Source organism: Cyanistes caeruleus, chromosome 8 (genome assembly GCF_971803275.1).
Source record: "Cyanistes caeruleus chromosome 8, bCyaCae1.hap1.1, whole genome shotgun sequence".
NCBI classification, from domain to species: Eukaryota; Metazoa; Chordata; class Aves; order Passeriformes; family Paridae; genus Cyanistes; species Cyanistes caeruleus.
The window spans coordinates 5,475,095-5,493,962 of NC_141708.1; the positions used below are offsets into that span (position 1 = coordinate 5,475,095).

Genomic DNA, 18,868 nt, shown 5'->3' on the forward strand with positions numbered 1-18,868 from the left:
ATTTTGGGATTGTTCTTGATTAACATTGCATATATTTGTTTTCAAGTATTTCCTGGAAAGAATCAGCGTGATTGAGCCATAGGTGCAGCTTATAGCAGTGCTCTAAATACATGTGTGTATTACTAGAATACTTAAATTGCCTTTAAAACAGGTGATTAGTGTCAGAGCAGTAGCTTGTCTCCTGCTGTGAAGTTTGTGTTAATTAATCTGAAGAAAGACTGTTGTATTCTGCCTCGTTATTTTGCTTCTTTTTAGCTTCCTGCTTTTGTCATGTCACTGTGGCCCAAATAATTTATGTTCTTACTGTGACTTATTTCTGACACAGATGCAAAGAGTTGATGAGAAATTACTGATTTTTCACTCATTGCCAAGTGTAATCATGAGGTGGAGCACTGCAAGAGACTGATGCATGAAGAAACAAACACATAAGATCTACTTTTAAATATGATCAGCCATTATGGTTTTATTTGCAAACTCAAAACCCCTTGTTTCAAAAACCACCACAAGGGCAAAGAGGAAAAAAATGCTAGATCTAAGTTAGAATGATGGAATTAAGTATGAAAGAAGGCTCCTTCCCTCTTTCTTACTGTAAATACAAGAACCACATAGTGAATTCCTAATGTAATCTGAACTTCAAACTGTTTATTGTATTTTAATGTTTATCATGGTCATGTAAGTATAAAATGTCAGCTGCAGCTGAATGTTTTTACTATGGGAAATGTCAATGTTTAATTCCACAGTGAATAGCAGACCCAAAATGAGGCAATGAATTTAAGCTTCCAGAAAGATCTATTACTGCCTGTGGTATCATCAGCAATAAATTCCTCATTATAGTTGTGGTTTGAGTTGATGTTTCTCTCTTTGCTTTCAGACTGGTTTTAATGTGAGTTAACAAGCAAACCATGCCCCTGGCTACACCTAATCCCTTCCACTGCTGGCTCTTCCCCAAAGCTTTTCCCTCCTTGTTCCTCTCATTTCTTCAGCCCTGCTGAAACTCACCCCAAGGTGTGTCTTGTCCCTTCTGCAGGTCACATTTTCCTTCTTCCCAACACCTATTTGCAGAAATATTTCTTCTGCATTGCCTCCTCAGCTCTTGGGCCTCATATTTGTGTTTTTCACACTGTGAAGGTATGAGGAAAGGGGAGGGCAGATTGAGGAACTTCTCACATCCCTCTGCCACTTCCCTCAGGAAACAACCAAGAGTTTTCTCCCCAGAAAAGGGAAGGGAAACATAAAAGACTCATTCCACATCCTTTTCCCCATCCTGGGATCAAGATAATCTGAGGGAACTGAGATGGGATACTGAAAGCTCTCAGTCTTTTGTGTGTGGGAGAAATAAATATTTAGGCTAAATGAATTTTTCTGAATTCCCAATTGCCTTCCTGCTGCAAATGGAGAGAGCAGACAATTAGGTGAGATTTTCCCTGCAGGAAAATATTTTTATTTTTATTTTATTTTTTTTTTTAGGATTTAAATGAAAGTCTGAAACTCATAATGTATTAGCAGATGCCATTGAAGAGATGCATCTGGTTTTCATTGTGAGTTTGCCAGAGGTTAGTTTCTCCTCTAGGAGTGGATGCATAATAATAACATGGTATTATGTGAGGGCATAATAATAACAGTGCATGAGGGGAAAGGAACAGTATTAATGGGATACAGGCAACCTTAATTCTTTCATTTCTTAAACATGTGGCTTTGCACACTTGAATGTGTCCTTTTGAAGTCTGGTTTTGCAAGTCATTTCCGATCTACAAGCTTTTCAGAAAAGGGAAACTGCCTGCCTTTTTGCTCCTGATATTTTAATGACTGTCACACTGCAATAACTCCAGATTAGCAGGTCTGGAGCATCCTGAGCCTCTCTGCAGACCTTGCCATTTAAATTAACAGAGGTGTGTGGAGACTTGCACTGTTAGGATGTGACTGACATGTGCTGACAGCAAAGGAAAACAAAGCTTCCTTAAGAAAAAAAATAGCATCAATAAACTGTAATTAAAAAGAAACCAGAAAACCAGGTATTTTCTTCACCAAAAGAGTGGTGAGACATTGGAATGGGCTGCCCTGGGAGGGTGGTGGAGTCCCTGGAAGTGCTCCAGAAATGACTTAAAGCTATGGTTTAGTGGACAAGGTTGTGTTTGGTCAAACGTTTGACCTGATGGACCTGATGATCTTGGAAGTCTTTTCCAACCTTAATGATTCTGTGGTTCTGTGATTTACCCAAGCATCTGTAAATGGGCTATTCAAGCTGCTCAGCCTCCTGGCAGTTCCTCTTCTCCACTCAAGACAATTCAGATCATCAGTTTTTAACAGGCCATATTTAAATTTTATTTTTCACTTTTACTAAATAACAAATGTGAAGCAGAATTTCAAATCCCCAAAAAATAGACTCTGTCTTGGCAGAAACTTGTAGTGTTTCCTCCCCCAGAAGAACCCCATAGACCTGAAATTTCACAGTCAGGCCCATTTATGGTATTTTTCATCTGTAAAGCACCCCAAGGAATTAAAAAAAAAGTTGACATGCCTTTTAAATTGGATTTTCTTCAAAACAGTGTCATGACTTTCCTCTGAGAAGCTGTGCATCCCATGTCAGAGATAGTGAAACAGCCTAAGAAGACTGGATCTCCCAGGAGGGAACATATCTAGATGTTGCCTCACAGAAAAGACATGAAGTTACACAGAGGAAAAAACCCAACAAAACACCAAGAGCTGCTAAGAGGAGAAATAAAATTTCATCTCACAGCCTCTCAGATTGTTAAAACCTTATGAAAAAAATGGCTTGGGTTTGTTTGGAAAGTGATGATATGCATGACCTGAATTTATATAGTTTATTACCTTGGGTTTTACTGAGTTTAGCTGTTGGATGTAGCTGCTTCTTTCATGCAGATAATCTGTTTTCTCAATGTTCTTCTGTGAAACTTGATGCAGACACTGCTTGCCATTAGTAGTCTCATAAAAATATTCTTTATGCCTCTTTGAAAAATACTTCTTTCTCCTCTTAAAGAAAAAGCAGTGCATCACCACTTTCCTGCTGGTGCTTTTGCAGCCACTCTTTATCTCTGTTTTAGATCTACCTGTGTGGAACAGTGCACAGCACCCCTGGCTGGTTGTTGTTTTCCTTCTGTAAATAAATTCTCTCTGTCTGACTGGAGCTTAGGCAAAGTAGGGCCTCATAAATCAGGTAAAAGCTGAATTTTAGAAGCAGAGCTCGTGCTTTTTGGAGCCCCTGCCGTGATTTTGTCACCCTCTCTCTGAATTTACCCCCGAGGCTGCAAAACTTGCCCTGGCTGATGATGCAGATGGGGAGGTGAGGGTGGGAGGCAGGGGAGGGAAGGAGGTCTCAGGGGCAACACAACCTGAGGAGAACCAGAAGCTGCACAAAGTGAGGTATGACCTCAGGTTGGTTTGTGGTTCCCTCAACCCCTGTGAAGATGTGGTGGGACAGAAAACACAAACCAGGTGAAGCCACAAAGGCATCCAGGAAGAGATGGGCTGCACCCCACTCTCACTGCAACCATCTTCAGGATCCAAAAGACCTGAGGAATCTGATTAGGTGCCTCATTAAAGCAAAACATATAATTTTCATGTATTTAAATTAAGGAATTTATTAAAAAAAAAGCCAAAAAACCCAATCAAAACAGTGGTTTGATCTAAATACAGCAGCACTGTGACATTACTAGGACATTATGTACGAAGAATCCAAGCAGCCATAGAACACAGAAGCCTTTATCTTCAGTAACAATCTCAAAATGAAACTAGCTTCATCAAACAATGTTTAAGATCTCCCTGGAAAGAGAAACAAAACCAAACAGACCCTCCCCACCCCTAACCCTTTGGATATTAGAATGACTTTTTTTTTTATACAATATCAACAGCCACTAGCTCTTCTAATTGAGAACACTTGCTTTAATTTATTACAAAAATGATCTGTTGACTCAGTTATGAAAGACAACTTTTAACATTGCTTTAGAAGTGTCTGCTCCTCTTATAGACTACAGTATTAGAAGTGCTTTAAAACATTTACTCCTGGATATGCTCTTGAAATTCAATCAGAAGGATATTCTGTGTGTGTTTATATACCAAATATGATTTTTAATTTTTAAAGCAGGTGAAAAGACTAACCCTAATATGAAACTGCAATTTTACAATTTAATTATTAGTCAGATATGGGCAACCACATGATAGTTCATGAAATCTTTAGGTCTATCTACATTGCTCAGAAACACAAAATAAAGTTTTTACAGCTTTCAGCTTCAAAAGGCTAAAATGTTCAGTCTTTTAGAAGAGTGTCCAGTGTTTAAAAGAAATGGAATTAAGGGAGACCGCATTCAATACACATGAAACAACTCGTTTGAGCTTGCTAATTAACATATCCAACAGCTGCATGTGGGGTGATGAGAAAGGAAAACACATTTGCCATCCCGCCACCACCTGAGATGTTTCTTCTCTGGGAGTGAATCTTCTCCATGGGACTGCTCCAGAAAACCTGGAGTTCCCCTGTGGAGCCCACTGATCCCAGGCATGCTGTCTCTTTTGCTCCTAGACCCAGTCTGCCTCAGATCCATCCTTGGGGCTTCACACAGCCCCTCACTCAATGGGTACCTAGGGAATCCTCTGCAGGCTTGGCCAAAAAAGTTGAACCAATGAATGTTATTTTGTTCCCTTCCTCATAACTGTTTATCTCCCTTCTAAAAACAGAGGAAATGTTTTCATGTGAATGCCACAATTACTGGCCAGCTCTTCAGCAAGAAATGAGTACTTAAACATTTGCACTGTCACCTCTTTGTCTGCTGGAGATGTCTTACAGAAGTGCAGTTTGTTCTGTTTCAGTATCTCTAAGGAACTAAGACAAACCAATAATAAAAAGAGTCCTAGTTTAGGAGAGTCGTCTCACTAGTCATGTAAATAAAGAGCAGCTACACTAAGCCTATTTCATTTAAATATTAATACAAAGAATTGATACTGATCTGGTTTATGCCCAGACTCCAAAGTGCTTTCCATTGACAGACAGAGAGCATCCCTCCATGTTTGGGAATGGGAAAACAAAATTTCACAGAGGTTTGCCCAGGGCAGTGAAGAAAAACACAGTCAGAATAGGAATACAAACCATCACTCCTGGCTCCAGTATATAAAGCAAGGAGAATACATATGTGCCAGCAGTAATATTCATGTTAATGAATAGGCAGCAATCTGTTTAAAATTGTTTCTTTCATAAAGCCCATTTGTCAGTACAGCAGCTTAGCTGATCCAACTGCAGCAGATTGTATTTGTATTATCACAGAGACATTTGGGGGAGGTCAGCCCATATTACTGTAGCATATTGTTGGCTTTCAGCTTCTTTGATGAAATTCTGAACCAATTTCTTTATCTTTTTGGGTTTTGCATTTAGGCAAAGACAATTATTACCAGCCAGCACTCCAATATTATTTAGTATAAAAGGAAGTGTGTCCTGCCCAGCACACAAAAGAGGAGTTATTTTAAATTGATGCAGAATTTCTCTAAACTTTAGCATGAGGGTATTTGTAATTATTCTCCTTAGTCTAAATCTTTAGTAGTATTTCAAGTTAAAGGTCATATTTGTGAAAAGGCTTGAGATAGACAACTCTGGAATCTCCTGATTTCCATGGAGCCTCTGAACAGACTGATTCTTCCAGAATTCACTGCCAAATGAACCTCCCTGCAGCCTGAGACAGACTGGGACCATCCTTGGGCAGGACAGCCTTTAAATATGGCCTTCAAGAGCTCCTGCAGGCGTCCACATGATGGAAGATGGTCCACATGCCAAGAGACAGATGGGATGTTCTTCCAAAGAAAAATCCACTCTTTCCAAAGATTATATGGGAAATGCCTGACCAGTGATCTTCTCTGCACTGAGTAACTTAAGAGAATATGATAAATATTAACTGAACAAAATGATGATCACAACTGACTGTGGAGCAGGGGTGAAAACATCCACATCTTGCTCATGGTGGAGCCAGTTCCTGCAGCCACCTGTTCCACGGACGTTGGTGAGAAGCAGCAGCTGTGCTGCAGGGTTGTGCATTTATTGCTTTTCCAGAAAAGCCTGTGCAGGGAGCTCCTGACTGAGGCTGGGATACACAGACCTGGGTGATGCTGTCCATGCAGGCTTGGGGGGGGATTCCTACTTGCCTCATCCAGCTGTCCCCTCTGACCCCCAGAGGGACAACGTTGTCTTTGAGCCATGGGCCAGACCCTTGTGTGTGCAGTTCCCAGGTCACTGAAGGAACTCTGACCAACACATGATGACCCCAAGGCAGATTGTCCAGTACCAGCTGCCACTGCACCCAGAATATTCACACACTGTGGACTTTACACACTGTCCTCCAGAGCTCACAACTTCTGCATCTTCCTCATCTTGACTGTGATTTTACCACTAATGCAGGTTGGTTTCCTGATGGTTTTTTCATTTGAGGCATGGCCACTGAAAAAGATCAACTGGATCTGAAATGTGAATAAAGAATTCAAGCTGGATCCTGAGGTTTGGGTGAATGACCTTAAGAATCAGTGTCTTCACATTAGGTGCTTTACTGGGTCAGCCAAGTTTGATTCCTAGCGCTGATGACACTCTCAGCCACGGTTTCTGGGGTGACTGCAAATTGAGGTGGTATCAAGCTGTGTTTATGGAGAGCTGTTATGTCTCTGAACTGGCAGGAACCAGGAGTCCCTAATGAGCAGGGCCAGGTAAACGCTGCGATATTGAATTCTGCAGCTCCCTAACACTCAGTTTGAACTGCACTACCTGTTTGGTTTGATTATCTTCACACCTCTCTGAGCTTCACAAGCAGGTTTTTGTTCAGAAACAACATCTGAGTCATGGCCATTCTTGTGAAAAACCTCTTTTTAGATAATCCAGGTCAAGAGTGCACATCTAAGAGTTTGTTATTTTTTTCCTTCATTATTCTGTTGTTTAAAAAAAGCCTCTCATCCAACAGTGGGAAAAAATGCTACAAGACTCAAGTGAACCTTGAGACACTGCAGAAAATGAATAGCAAACACCTGACTCATGAAAGTCTGTCAACTAATTAGTGTTCATCAGACTACTCAACAAAGATTTAAAAATAAAAGGCATGCTTGCATAATTCAGGTTCAGATTGCAAAAGATTACTGATTCTTAAAAAGAGCTAATTTTGCTCATCTATCTATTTAAAACAAACAACCAGATCTGAGCATATGCTTTTTTTTTTTGAAAGAGTTTGGATGGCAACTGAAGCAGAGATAGAGAAAATAAATCAGTCTGGAAAACTATTACAGAACTACTCCTTTCTACTACTTTGTTACGTGCAAACCCATCTCAAAATTCACCTGGAATCAAAATGCTCAAAATCTCATTGCAAATGCTCTTCAAGGTTGCATGATAAAAACATAAGGGTTTTTTTCAGAGTTCCCAGTGTTTTTTTAATTTGACTCCACGGATCCAATGGCCAAATGCCTGTGGAACCCTGGCTTTGCAGGGCACTGCCTTGACAGGGCTTCAGCCCGGAGTTCTGGGCACAAATTGCATCTGGTTACATAATGAACATGCAAGGACTGTGCTCCTACTCCAGCTTTGAGTGCAAGGTAAGCTGAAAAAATTAAAAAACAAAAAAAAAAAATCCCAACAAAAATAAGAAGCAATAAAAAAAGAAATCCTGCAGGTTTTGTTGTTGTAGGCAAACTGTGACAAGAAGATCCCTAGGACTGGTCATTAGCACTTCTGATGGATTTTAAGTCTTCCAGGGCTCGGTGCTGGAAAGTTCTTCTGCCCCATCATGGTCATACTGTTTGTAGTTTGTCAGACAGGACAGAAACACTCAAGGGATGTGGCAGGAAACCTCCCTCTACTGGTGGTGTTTTCTGTCTCTTCCCTTCCTCTCTCACAGCTCCAAGGAGGTGGGATTCAGGGCTCCATCCCAGGCTTGATGCCTTCAGGTGCACATAAAGCACCCTTCTTCCATGCCACCTTGAGAATTCAGGATATCCAACCCTAGCATAATGTCCTCCAGGTATTCGAGGAGAAAGAGTGCTCTCATCCTTCCAGGACTTTGCACTGTCCCTAAATCCCCACTGCCAGGCTCCTAGAGCTGCTGAGTGAGGACTGTCCTCACTGGAAGGCGAACAGGACAAGGCACAAGTGCTGTCATTCACTGCTGTCCCTAAAACGTCATCCACCACTAGTTAAGCCTGGTAGCATCTAAAAAGTGTAAGACCAGCTATAATCAACGTCTGCAATTTGTTCACCAGCTTTCAGTAAGGGATTTACTGGTATTTCTCAATACTGGGAGATGGTAAAGAATGAAAATTTTAGTCTTCACATGCCAAATTAGCAACATCTCTAAAATCCTGCATCTTCTATAAGATCTGCAATGCCAGAATCTGACATGGGAGAATGGCTGAAGCCTCATCTCCCTGACTTGACTTTTCTCTGTCAGCTGCTCTATGCAAGTCCCTGTTCTGTCTCTCTGTCTCACAACTCCAAGCTGCTTTACTTTGCCATTTCTGTGTGTTTTGCACTCAGGGATTTGCCACTACTAACCTTCATCCTCTTCCCCCTCAGCACTGGCCACACAGAACATACACATGGCAGTTTAATGAATTTTGGCTATAGACTCCCACTGGAACATCTCTTCCTTGGACCCTGGGGTAGCTCCACTACTGGCTAACAGAATTTGAGACACACCAGGGTGGCTTTCAGATGTTCCTGATGACCTAAAGGTTTAAAAAAATCAGTATAGTCTAGCCAACATTTTAAAGAGTATGGGGAACCAATACACTCTACAGAACACTTTGGGCTGTAGAGATCCTGCCTGCAGCTGGGGGCACAAAGCTTTTCCAATTCCTGTGGAAGGGAAGGAACCATATTTTTGATCAGGTATTCTTAACAATAATAATCAAATACTTGAGAAAAGCATGACTCTGATGCCTGAGGTACTGCTACTGATCCTGCCTGATCCTGCTCATCCTGGTGGGGACAGAGTTTTTGTCAGTGGTTAAAGAATCCTGGACAAAGAATGTTGGCGCTGGAAGTGGGAGTTATTATTTCATACTGGCATTTTGTTCAGTTGGGGATCTAACTGGGGGGATGTGTCAGGGGATGTTTGCATGACACATGGAAGTATTTTAAGTGCAGGGACAGCCTGTAGGTTCTGCTGCTGCCCAAAAGCAGCTCAGATCCCACTCTGAATCTCCACAGCTCAGCTCTGCAAAGCTGTCACAAATCTCTATGGCTGGCACAAAACAGACTGCTGAACTTCTCTCCTGCTGCCTCTTTGATATGGGCAGCTGTGGCAAGACCTTGGGTTTTTGACTGCAGCATGGAGAATACTTTGAGTTTTGCTCTCATTTCAGCAGGTGCAGGTTTGAAGTCCTAGAAAAATAAATGGACATTTGCTTTCCTGGTCACCTCTCCCTCAGCTTTGTTCCATCTGTTGTTAGAAACAGCACAACCACTAGTGAAGGAAAAGAGATTAAAACAGGGCTCCCTTTCTAACTAAAAGGCCTTTGATGGAATAACAACATAAGTGCAAATCTCAGCTGTGCTGGTCCCAAGACATCACAAACCTTCAGCATAGCAAGTAGCATTCTTGAATGCATCCAAATCTTGTCTTTTAGCATTTAATGCGAGACATTACAAACTAATGAAGAGGAGAAATGTATGCAGTGTTGCTGTAAACCAAATATACAGATGTGAAATAATTAAGAATAAACTGTTCCATAAAAATGCATGTCAATAAACCCCCGTCTGATAAAGTGATTTATGAAGAATTTTCTAGAATTGCTAAAAAGAATGATTTCTCATTTGAGGCTCTGGAAGTCTTGAGTCACATTTTGTTTCTTTTAAAAAAATGTCTTAAAACACATGGCTTTACAGCTGCTGCTTGGAAAATATACACCTCCAAAGTCTGACTTTCATTTAAATACAAATGTACAAAATGTAAACTGAGACAATAGAGAAATTTACAAAACTTTTCTTTAAAAATAATAAAGACAAAATTCAGTTCTAGTATGATGCTATTTAAATACGTGCAAGTAGTCATGTTCATTGAATTTCTATTGCAATGTTCTAAAGAGACAAATTTGATTCACACAGTCTTGAGTGCCACCTCCAAAAACAGACCTGAGTGGAAATTTCTTCTTAAAATGTGAGGCTCCACTGGAAGGAATGGATAGAAAATCTCCATTTTGGGAGATCCAGATTTTCTTTTTTTCACTCAATGGTGGAGGCTCTCTCATCCACAGAAGCTCCAGAGATTATAGTGGAAGGATGCAACATGTTGTTTTATAGGACTGAGCTGGAACTAGCTGCTTCCAGTGGAGTTTGAACTTACGTGATTTGAATTTATGTGATGATTTAAACTGGCCTTTGAATTTGGAGAACTCTTTGAATTGTTCTGATGCTGTAGGAAGAGGAAGAAAATGAGAATTAGATTCCCATAATATGCCATGGTTTTATTTTTAATCCAACATTGCTCATTTTATGGTACTGACTGGACTGCAAGATTGCTGTTTAAAGATCTTCAGATGCAAAATATTCTTCACTTTCTTACCTGTAGTCTCTCTAAGTCAGCAGAACCATGGCAGTTCTCGAGGAATGCAGCAAAGAAGATTCACTTGAGCTCCAGGAGCCAAATCAATTCACTGCAAAATGTCAGTATCTGCTAAATCTGACTAATACAGAGGATACCTGCCAATGCTCAGGCATTTAACTCTACAGAAACAGACCAATCTAAGAATGTTATTAACATTTGCAAGTGGTGCCATGGTGCCTCATGAAAGCTGCACATCACATTTTTATCTGGGTTTCTCTCTTTATTGTCTTGCTTTCCTGCCACGACTACCTCCCTCAAAATGTGCATTTGCCCTTTTTTCTTTAAACACATAAATCAAGGATTTTCACAAGGAGCTTCTCAAAACCATTGAACAGTTTCAAAAGGAATTTCAGCATGGCACTGGAAAATAGGTTGGGTAAGAAGTTTTCAACTGCTGGAAACAAAACTCACAAGCAACACCTGAACTGCTGGTGGCAAAAAATATCACACAAGGTAGATGAAAAACTTGAGATATGGAGGTAAATGTGAAAGCCAGCCCTTTCTAAGATGCTCTGCCTTTCTCCTAGCAGAAATATCACCAGAACAGGGCTGTAAAAGTAGGCAGAGTTTCCTGGTCTTAGTCATAAAAGGTCTCACCTGTCGCTTAAATATTCTCTGTAGCAATCCTTTCTTGGGTGGCTCTGGGGGGTAGCTTTTGTTTAGGTCTGGTGAAATAGTACCATTTGGTCCAAATACATTCAGCTCCTTGAAGCACTCTGTTTCTATCATCTAGTGGAATACAGTGAGAGAGAGAGAAAAATAGAATTATTCATCTGCACTAAATAAATTCTAGTAGTGCTGGGTTCTTCAAAGTCAGCAGTGTGTGAGGAGAGTTAACAGTTGGATTCCTGCTGTTGTCTGTAGAGGGCAAATAGAGTGTATGAAAAGCAGAGGCTGAGTCTGCTCTGCGTGATTGCACATCAGACTTGTCAGAAGCTGCCCCACAAGACTTTCTGTTCTTTCCTTTAGCACTGTAGAGAATACCAGTCAAAGACAGGCACTCTCACAAAATCCCAGTAATTAGCACCCTTCTGCCCAAGTGGATGCGCTGTTTGATGCAGAGCTAGATTCTGAAATCCACTGTTGGCTGTGTTTTGATGTCAAACAGAAACAAAGACCCAGATATGGAAATGCTGCAGTTAACTGCTGCAGCTGGGACTGACTGCAGACAATGGGTGACAGCAGGGTCACCAGTGGAGGATCCTTCTATTAAGGATTTCCAACTGTACCACAGAAGGTGCTGAGAGCTGTGGAAACACCTCTGTAGAAATCCAGGAGGAGGAAGTACAGTAGGATCCTTGCCAATTTACACAAATACACAGAGCCAACAGATACAGTCACCTGGAGCTGACATCTGTGGTACATTACAGAGCTTGAAAGAGGCCATTCGTAACTCATGAAAGCATTAGAGTCTGGCAAGTTATCCAGTAGCTATATATTACTGGAAACATAGAGTTCCTCTTAAACCATCTGTATTACGGAGTTTATTGCAGTAATTTTGCTATGATACATCCTTACCTCATTTTGCCATGGAATAGACACTGATCCTGTGGAAAACTTGGAATAGAAATCATCATCTGTTTGGTCCAGGTTAACTCCTTTCACTGTGGAGAATTGCTCAATGTCTAACACATCCTTGCAGTACACTGCTCTGGGCTATGTCAGCAGAAAAAAAAAAGGAGAAATGACAAGAGGAAAAATATTTTTGAGTCGGACCATGTGCTTTCATTCACAGATTCAGTCAAGTGAGAATGTCTAACAAGTGTGTGTCTGCATCCTCCTTCTCCAGACTCCCTCTGCCTGCATGTTTATCATCAAAGGCTGACTTCACTTTGAGCACATTAAGCTTCCTATTCTGAAGTCCTCAAAGCATCAGTCAAAGTGGGTTTTAGTCATCCATATACCATCTGGTTAAGAGGTGAGAGGAAAAGGACAGAAAGAGCCAGAAAAGAAAAATGGAACCCTTCAGTAGTCTTTTCATTTAGAGAGGGAACAACAGAAAACCAGAATGTTTAGAGTGGCACACTGAAGAGAGTTCTGAAAAGAGGCTTCAGATGGAAGTGCCCTCCTGTCCAGATAGCTGTGGAGTTTGCAGCTTAAAAATTTAAAGGAATGCATCCTAATTGCTAAAGAAAACAGAGGAGGTTTGGCATTTCTCCATTGTTTTTATTAATAGCTCAGCTGCTGGAAGTTGTCCAGAATTACCTCTATTAACTCTTTTAACTTGGCTGCACTTCTTCAAAAAAACAGTCAAATGGCTTTGCCTTTTTGAACTACTTAATTTTCTGGGATGACAGAGACAAAACTCTTTGCAGTGATGCAACTTTCAGCTCATATTCCAGCAGCCATCCCCAGGGAGCAGAAAGAGTCATTTGTGGCTACCTATCACAGGCAGTGTGTGTGCCCAGAGATTTCCCACCAATGGCACAGCCACCCTTTGATGTGCAGGGATAATTGAGGGGTGCCTTGTGGGACCAGCCAGAGCTGCTGAACCCCAGAACATGTGGGATCCTGCTGTCTATCCGTGGTACCAGGACTGCACTGCCCAGGGTCCAACAGTGCAGTACTTTATTTATCTAGTTCTGAGCACTGTGACCAGACAAACTGACTTAATTCCTGACAGAAGTCCTATTTGCTGAAGGCTGTAACCCTCTGCATTCCTGACAGCTGCAATCCACAACATTTTTGTGGAGACGGAGTAATGTAGAAGAGGATGGAGAGACATGGTCTGGATAACAACCTCTGCCACTGGCTATATAGCTTTGGGTGATTCAGCTGACTTCAGTAAAGACTGGGAGATCTGTGGATGAAGTGCCAAATAAATTGAATTAGGGGCAGCTCTTGAGCTCACAATAAATAGCCATAAAAATTTATGTGCATTTGCTTTTGTAAATATGTCCCCAAGAGGTGCCTTCTAGGCCTTACGTTCCACAGTTTTTATGCACTCTGGCAGATCCCAAATTTGAGCCCAGAATTTTATAATTTTCTACATCAGAAAGAAATAGTAGCTTGTCTCTTATTTCTTCCCACTAAAGCAGGTCGTACAGACTAATTGGCAGGAATAACTAGGCCACATAGTAAAATGTAAAGCAAAACCAGAGCAACTAAAGTAAACTTTTGTAGTGTTCAAACCACTTTGGTTTGGTTGAGCTTGCAGCAAGGGGAATGGGAGCTGCCAAGATGTTACTTTCCTTAATATGTTAAAATGGCAGTGTTTACTTAGAACCATATGGGGACTTTAAGGATAGAAGCTCCAGCCAGAAAGAGAGCCCTGCAGGAGGGAAATAATCAGATAACTCTGTGCACTGGGCTAGAAACCGATACCACAAAAGGGTGGAAAAAGTTTTGTTGTTGCCAATGCAACAAAGACTTTCAGTATGTGTGAGCCTGGCGTGTAAATCTGGGTAAGGACTCAGTGTTGGGTTCCATGCCCCATGAACACCAAAAAGCTCCAAATGCTCTCTCAGGTCCAAGTCACCTTCTCTGCTTGAGGTGACACTTGATAGCTGAGCCTGGCTCAGACTGTAGCAAACTGCTGTTCTCATGATGAGCCAGTTCCACAGAGCTCTGGACTTTGTATTTCTGGTTTTGCCTCTATAAACCTGTATGCACACATGTGGCTTTCACTGCTGATTGTCCCAAGCACCACCTGATTCTGAGCACACTTACTTTCACAGTTAATACCGTGGACAAAGGAAGACAAAGGTTCCCAGTGCCTCCAGTGTTGTACAGGAAGGCTATGGCAAAAGGAGTGGGAATGGATCAAGCCCCAGGTTACCAGCCTGCACCCACATGCCCACAGAGTCCTCTCTCCTCTTCCTCCCAGCCTCCCCACTCCAGCCCTGCCACTTTCCACACCTTCCTGGGGTAACTACCCATGCAGACAGTGATGACAGCCCTGAGAGAGAAAAGCTATTTTAGAAACAAACCTCTTAAAAGTGGCCACTGGGGGTTCTTGCTATCGTACTTACATCAGGCACAAAGGGAGGATCCAGCATTCCTGCTTCTAGCCGCTTGAAATTCATGCTCTTGAAAAAGGGGTGTCTCTTCACTTCTGCTGCACCTTCCCCTTGACATCCCAGCCGCTGCTTCACATCTTTGGTGAGGAGCTGAAACATGCCAACAAGAATGGTGAGGGTGTCAGAAGAGCAAGAGCTCCTCAAAGATATTTTTATCTCCACACTTGTTTTTAAGTGTGCCCACAGGGAAGTACAGAGGGGAGTTGCAACTGCTGTTACTTAAAAGCTGAAATTAAATGGATTAGGACTGCATTGTTCTACATTCTGGTGAAATCCTCAGAAAATCACCTGCTGTAAAGTATTTACAGTCATAACAGAGACCATTTATTTTGCTTGCTTTCAGTGAACACTTTCAAGAGTCAGTCTGACATACCCTAGCAACATAAAAATTGCACATTCATAAGTTCCCTGTGTTTTGCCTCAGTTCTTTTGTTTTTGCTTTTTATGTTTGCAAGAATAATTTTCCCTCAGAAGAACAGGTGCTTGGGAAAAATCAAAAATACCAAACTGTATTTCCCTCACCCACTGCACTACATTCCATGACATTCATGGCTCACATGACACATTGAACCAAGCCTTTACAGTCATGGGCTTATCTCTGCTGAGCTCAAAGGAAGCTCCATTCACAGAACCTGTGCCCAGTGGTTATCCTCAGCTCTGCCTCGTTTGTTTACAGAGAGGGGCAGTGCACAACCTCCACCTGCTACAGCAAGTCCTGCCTGTTCCTGGGTACCCATAATGGTGCAATGCCCACCAACTGAACTCAGCATCTTTGGTCTATCAGATAAGCAAGAGAACAGATACACCGTGATATTTACAGGGAATACTCTACAGCACCTCCCAGTGCAAGAGAGCTGGAGAGGGACCTCGGATAAGGGCATGTCACTAATAGACAAAGAGGAATGGCTTTAAACTGAAGGAGAGCAGGTTTAGATGGGATATGAGGAAGAAATTCTTCCCTGAGGGTGGGGAGGCCCTGGCACAGGCTGCCCAGAGAAGCTGTGGCTGCCCCTGGATGTGCCCAGCTCCAGGCCGAAAAGGGCTTGGAGCAGCCTGTTCCAGTGGAAGGTGTCCCTGCCCATGGCAGAGGGTTAGCCCGGACGGTGTTTAGCATCCCTTCCCCACAAGCCTTCCATCGGGGATCCTGAGCCGCTCGGGCGGTGCCGCCGGGAGGCAGCAGAGGAAAGGGCAGCGCGGCGGGCCCGGGCGGCGATCGCTGCCCGGGGAGGGGGCCGGGAGCGGGGCCGGGGGCTTTTGCCGGGGCCCGGGGGATCGGAAGGCTCCGCCGCTGGCCCCGGCTTGCTGGCCCCGGTTTGCTGGCCCGCAGTGGGGTCGAGAGCAGCGCCCGGCCCTGCCCGAGCGGGCTGTGCACCGTGAGGGCACCGAGAGCATCAGCAAAGGCCAGCGGGGCTCGGCGCCAGGCGGGGCACGGGCCTGGCTGGGCTCTCTGAGCCCGGACAGGCACCGGGCCCGCGGGAGCACCCCCGGAGAGACCCCGGGACCGTCCCAGCTGCGGGTGGTGGGATGCAAACACCTTTGGGAAGGCTGGGGAGGAGTCCTGTGTTTCTCGGGTGCCAGGCAGGCTCTCCGCTGGGGCAAGGCTGCCAGGAGATGCTGCTTGTGTGCCCATCTCGGGGTCTGTGTGCCCATCTCGGGGTGTGTGTGCCCATCTCGGGGTCTGTGTGCCCAGCTCAGGGTCTGTGTGCCCATCTCGGGGTGTGTGTGCCCATCTCGGGGTCTGTGTGCCCAGCTCAGGGTCTGTGTGCCCATCTCGGGGTGTGTGTGCCCATCTCGGGGTCTGTGTGCCCAGCTCAGGGTGTGTGTGCCCATCTCGGGGTGTGTGTGCCCATCTCGGGGTCTGTGTGCCCAGCTCAGGGTGTGTGTGCCCAGCTCAGGGTCTGTGTGCCCAGCTCAGGGTGTGTGTGCCCAGCTCGGGGCCTGTGTGCCCAGCTCAGGGCTGGTGTGCCCCAGCTCAGGGTGTGTGTGCCCAGCTCAGGGTCTGTGTGCCCAGCTCAGGGTGTGTGTGCCCAACTCGGGGTCTGTGTGCCCATCTCGGGGTCTGTGTGGCCAGCTCAGGGTGTGTGTGCCCATCTCGGGGTGTGTGTGCCCATCTCGGGGTCTGTGTGCCCAGCTCAGGGTCTGTGTGCCCATCTCGGGGTCTGTGTGCCCAGCTCAGGGTCTGTGTGCCCAGCTCAGGGTCTGTGTGCCCATCTCGGGGTCTGTGTGCCCATCTCGGGGTCTGTGTGCCCATCTCGGGGTCTGTGTGCCCAGCTCAGGGTCTGTGTGCCCAGCTCAGGGCTGGTGTGCCCCAGCACCTACTGCCTGGGCCGCAGCCTCAGCCACAGAGGCAGCAGCCCAGCTCAGCTACCTCATCTCACTGAGGGGGAACTTAAATTGTTTGTTGCTAATGTCATGTTGTGCTCCTTCCTCTGGTGCCTGGCTAGAGCTGGGGCTTCTTGTCCTTATCAGGGATTTACAGTGTCACAGCTCTAGGCTTCTCTGAATGCTCTGCTACCTCTGGGCACTTCTACCATCTGGGCACTGGTGGTTTTCATATCTGACTTCCAACAGCCACCTCAGTTCTGCTTCTGTGTTGCCAGGGCTGTCATTTCCAGCCTGAGATGGCAAATGGCTTTGGCAATCTGTGTGCCCCATGGGTACTGATGCCACCCTCCAGCCGGGTCTGAGCAAGCTGCAGTGGCAGCAGCCAAGCCACAAATGGTGGTGAAGGGGTTTGTAGATATAAGAGTTTTCTGCTCAGGTCTTTCTGCCTCAGCAGCAGCAGCAGCAGGAGACTGAATGGTCAGAGGAATGGGTTTCAACACTGCTGTTGGCCACAGTAGCAACTTTCAGCTTCCAAATATCCCTTTCTTCCCCATTCTTTCCTCATGCTGTCTAGGTGGTGACATCTGGGCTGACAGATCACAAGTGGCAGATCCATAAATGTAAAAGGACTTGAGGAAACATCTGTACGCCTCGCCATACTCTGAGCAGAGAGATTCACATGATACTGTACCACATCCATCTGGCTCACTGCAAAAGACCTGTCTCAGAGCACTTCTCTGCACTTTGCTTTCCCTCCTAGAAGGAAAGAGGGATGCTTTGCTTTCAAATAATTACATTAGACTTTGAGTTCTCATAGTCCTGAGACTAGGACTTTTTGTTGTGAGGGATTTTGGGGTCTTTTGGTTTTTTTAAATCCAGTTTTATGCGCTAGTCTATTTGAAGATGGTCACTTTGGAATTTCCAGTCAGAATCAGGCTTGCTCTATTCTGGTTGGGCAAAGAAAAGCTCTTTTAATCTTTTATTCTCATTTCAATAGGACTTTCCTGACAGTTGGAAAGAAGAATCTGGAAGCAGGAAGATCATTTTTAGTGGCTCTGATATACTTTTGGAAATGATACCTTGGACCTTTCAGGAACAGCTGAGGAGCAAGTGGCAGTAGAAAGGGATAGATTTGTACATGCTTGGAGATGACACAGGAGACCTCTGCAGTCTCTGCTCTCAAAGTCAGCTCTGAAGGGATGAAAAGGGGGTTATTTCCCATCTCTGCAGTCTGGATTCTGGACTAAGTGGGGAGACCAAACTGATCTGTGAATTTGCCCTTGTCAGGCTGTAAGACGTTTGGAGTGTGTGGTCAGAGAAAAGGGTAGCTGAGGACAGAAAAAGGCTGCCTGGGGATTCCTGGGTTCCTCCATGACAAACAAGGGAGTATTCAGTAACTTCAGATGCAAGAAGGAAGTTTCTGGAGCATGAATGCCATTGGTTGTGGGTGGCTGGCCAGTGCTGGCTGAAAGACACAAAAGGGAGCAGGCCACTGGGAATAGGCTGGGACTGAAAGAACACAGAAAGGAGAGGATTCTCCCGCAAAACCCTGCTGCAGGGGAGCAGCTGCCAGTCTCTTGAGAGTCCCAGGAGAATCACAATGGAGAAAAATGTAAGAAATAAATGGAATTTGAAAAGCTGTAGATGCAGCCAAATCTAGAGATAGCAACAGGTGAAACCAGACATTCTTCCTGGCTTCTGTTGTGGATATCAAGACATAGCATGGACTAGAATATTTTCCAGAAGGGAGAATCCTTCCTTTCACCAAGGAACAATAAGCCTTTTACCATTTCCTGCAGTCCCAGAAGGTTTCTGCAATAGTAAACTCATGCAAGAGCCTGAAATATGTATCCCATTTGGGAATCTGACATGGAAAAGAAAATGGAGATAACAACAGTATGTCATAAGTCATCTCTACACTTTTGTTTAATTCAGCTTCAAAGG

The 18,868-nt window shown here is 44.1% G+C and overlaps 1 protein-coding gene across 1 annotated transcript in view; it reads right to left on the reverse strand.

The window, feature by feature from the left end:
- Positions 1 to 3,573: 3,573 nt before the first annotated feature.
- Positions 3,574 to 18,868, reverse strand: part of GRK5 (G protein-coupled receptor kinase 5) — a 154,802-nt gene continuing 139,507 nt past the window's right edge. Inside the window, exons 13-16 of the mRNA XM_086900632.1 lie at positions 14,552 to 14,689; positions 12,099 to 12,236; positions 11,178 to 11,309; positions 3,574 to 10,388 (exon numbers count right to left, since the gene is read on the reverse strand). Of these exons, the coding sequence (XP_086756758.1) occupies positions 10,290 to 10,388; positions 11,178 to 11,309; positions 12,099 to 12,236; positions 14,552 to 14,689 (507 nt within the window). The 3' untranslated portion in view covers positions 3,574 to 10,289. The remainder of the gene's footprint in view (positions 10,389 to 11,177; positions 11,310 to 12,098; positions 12,237 to 14,551; positions 14,690 to 18,868) is intronic.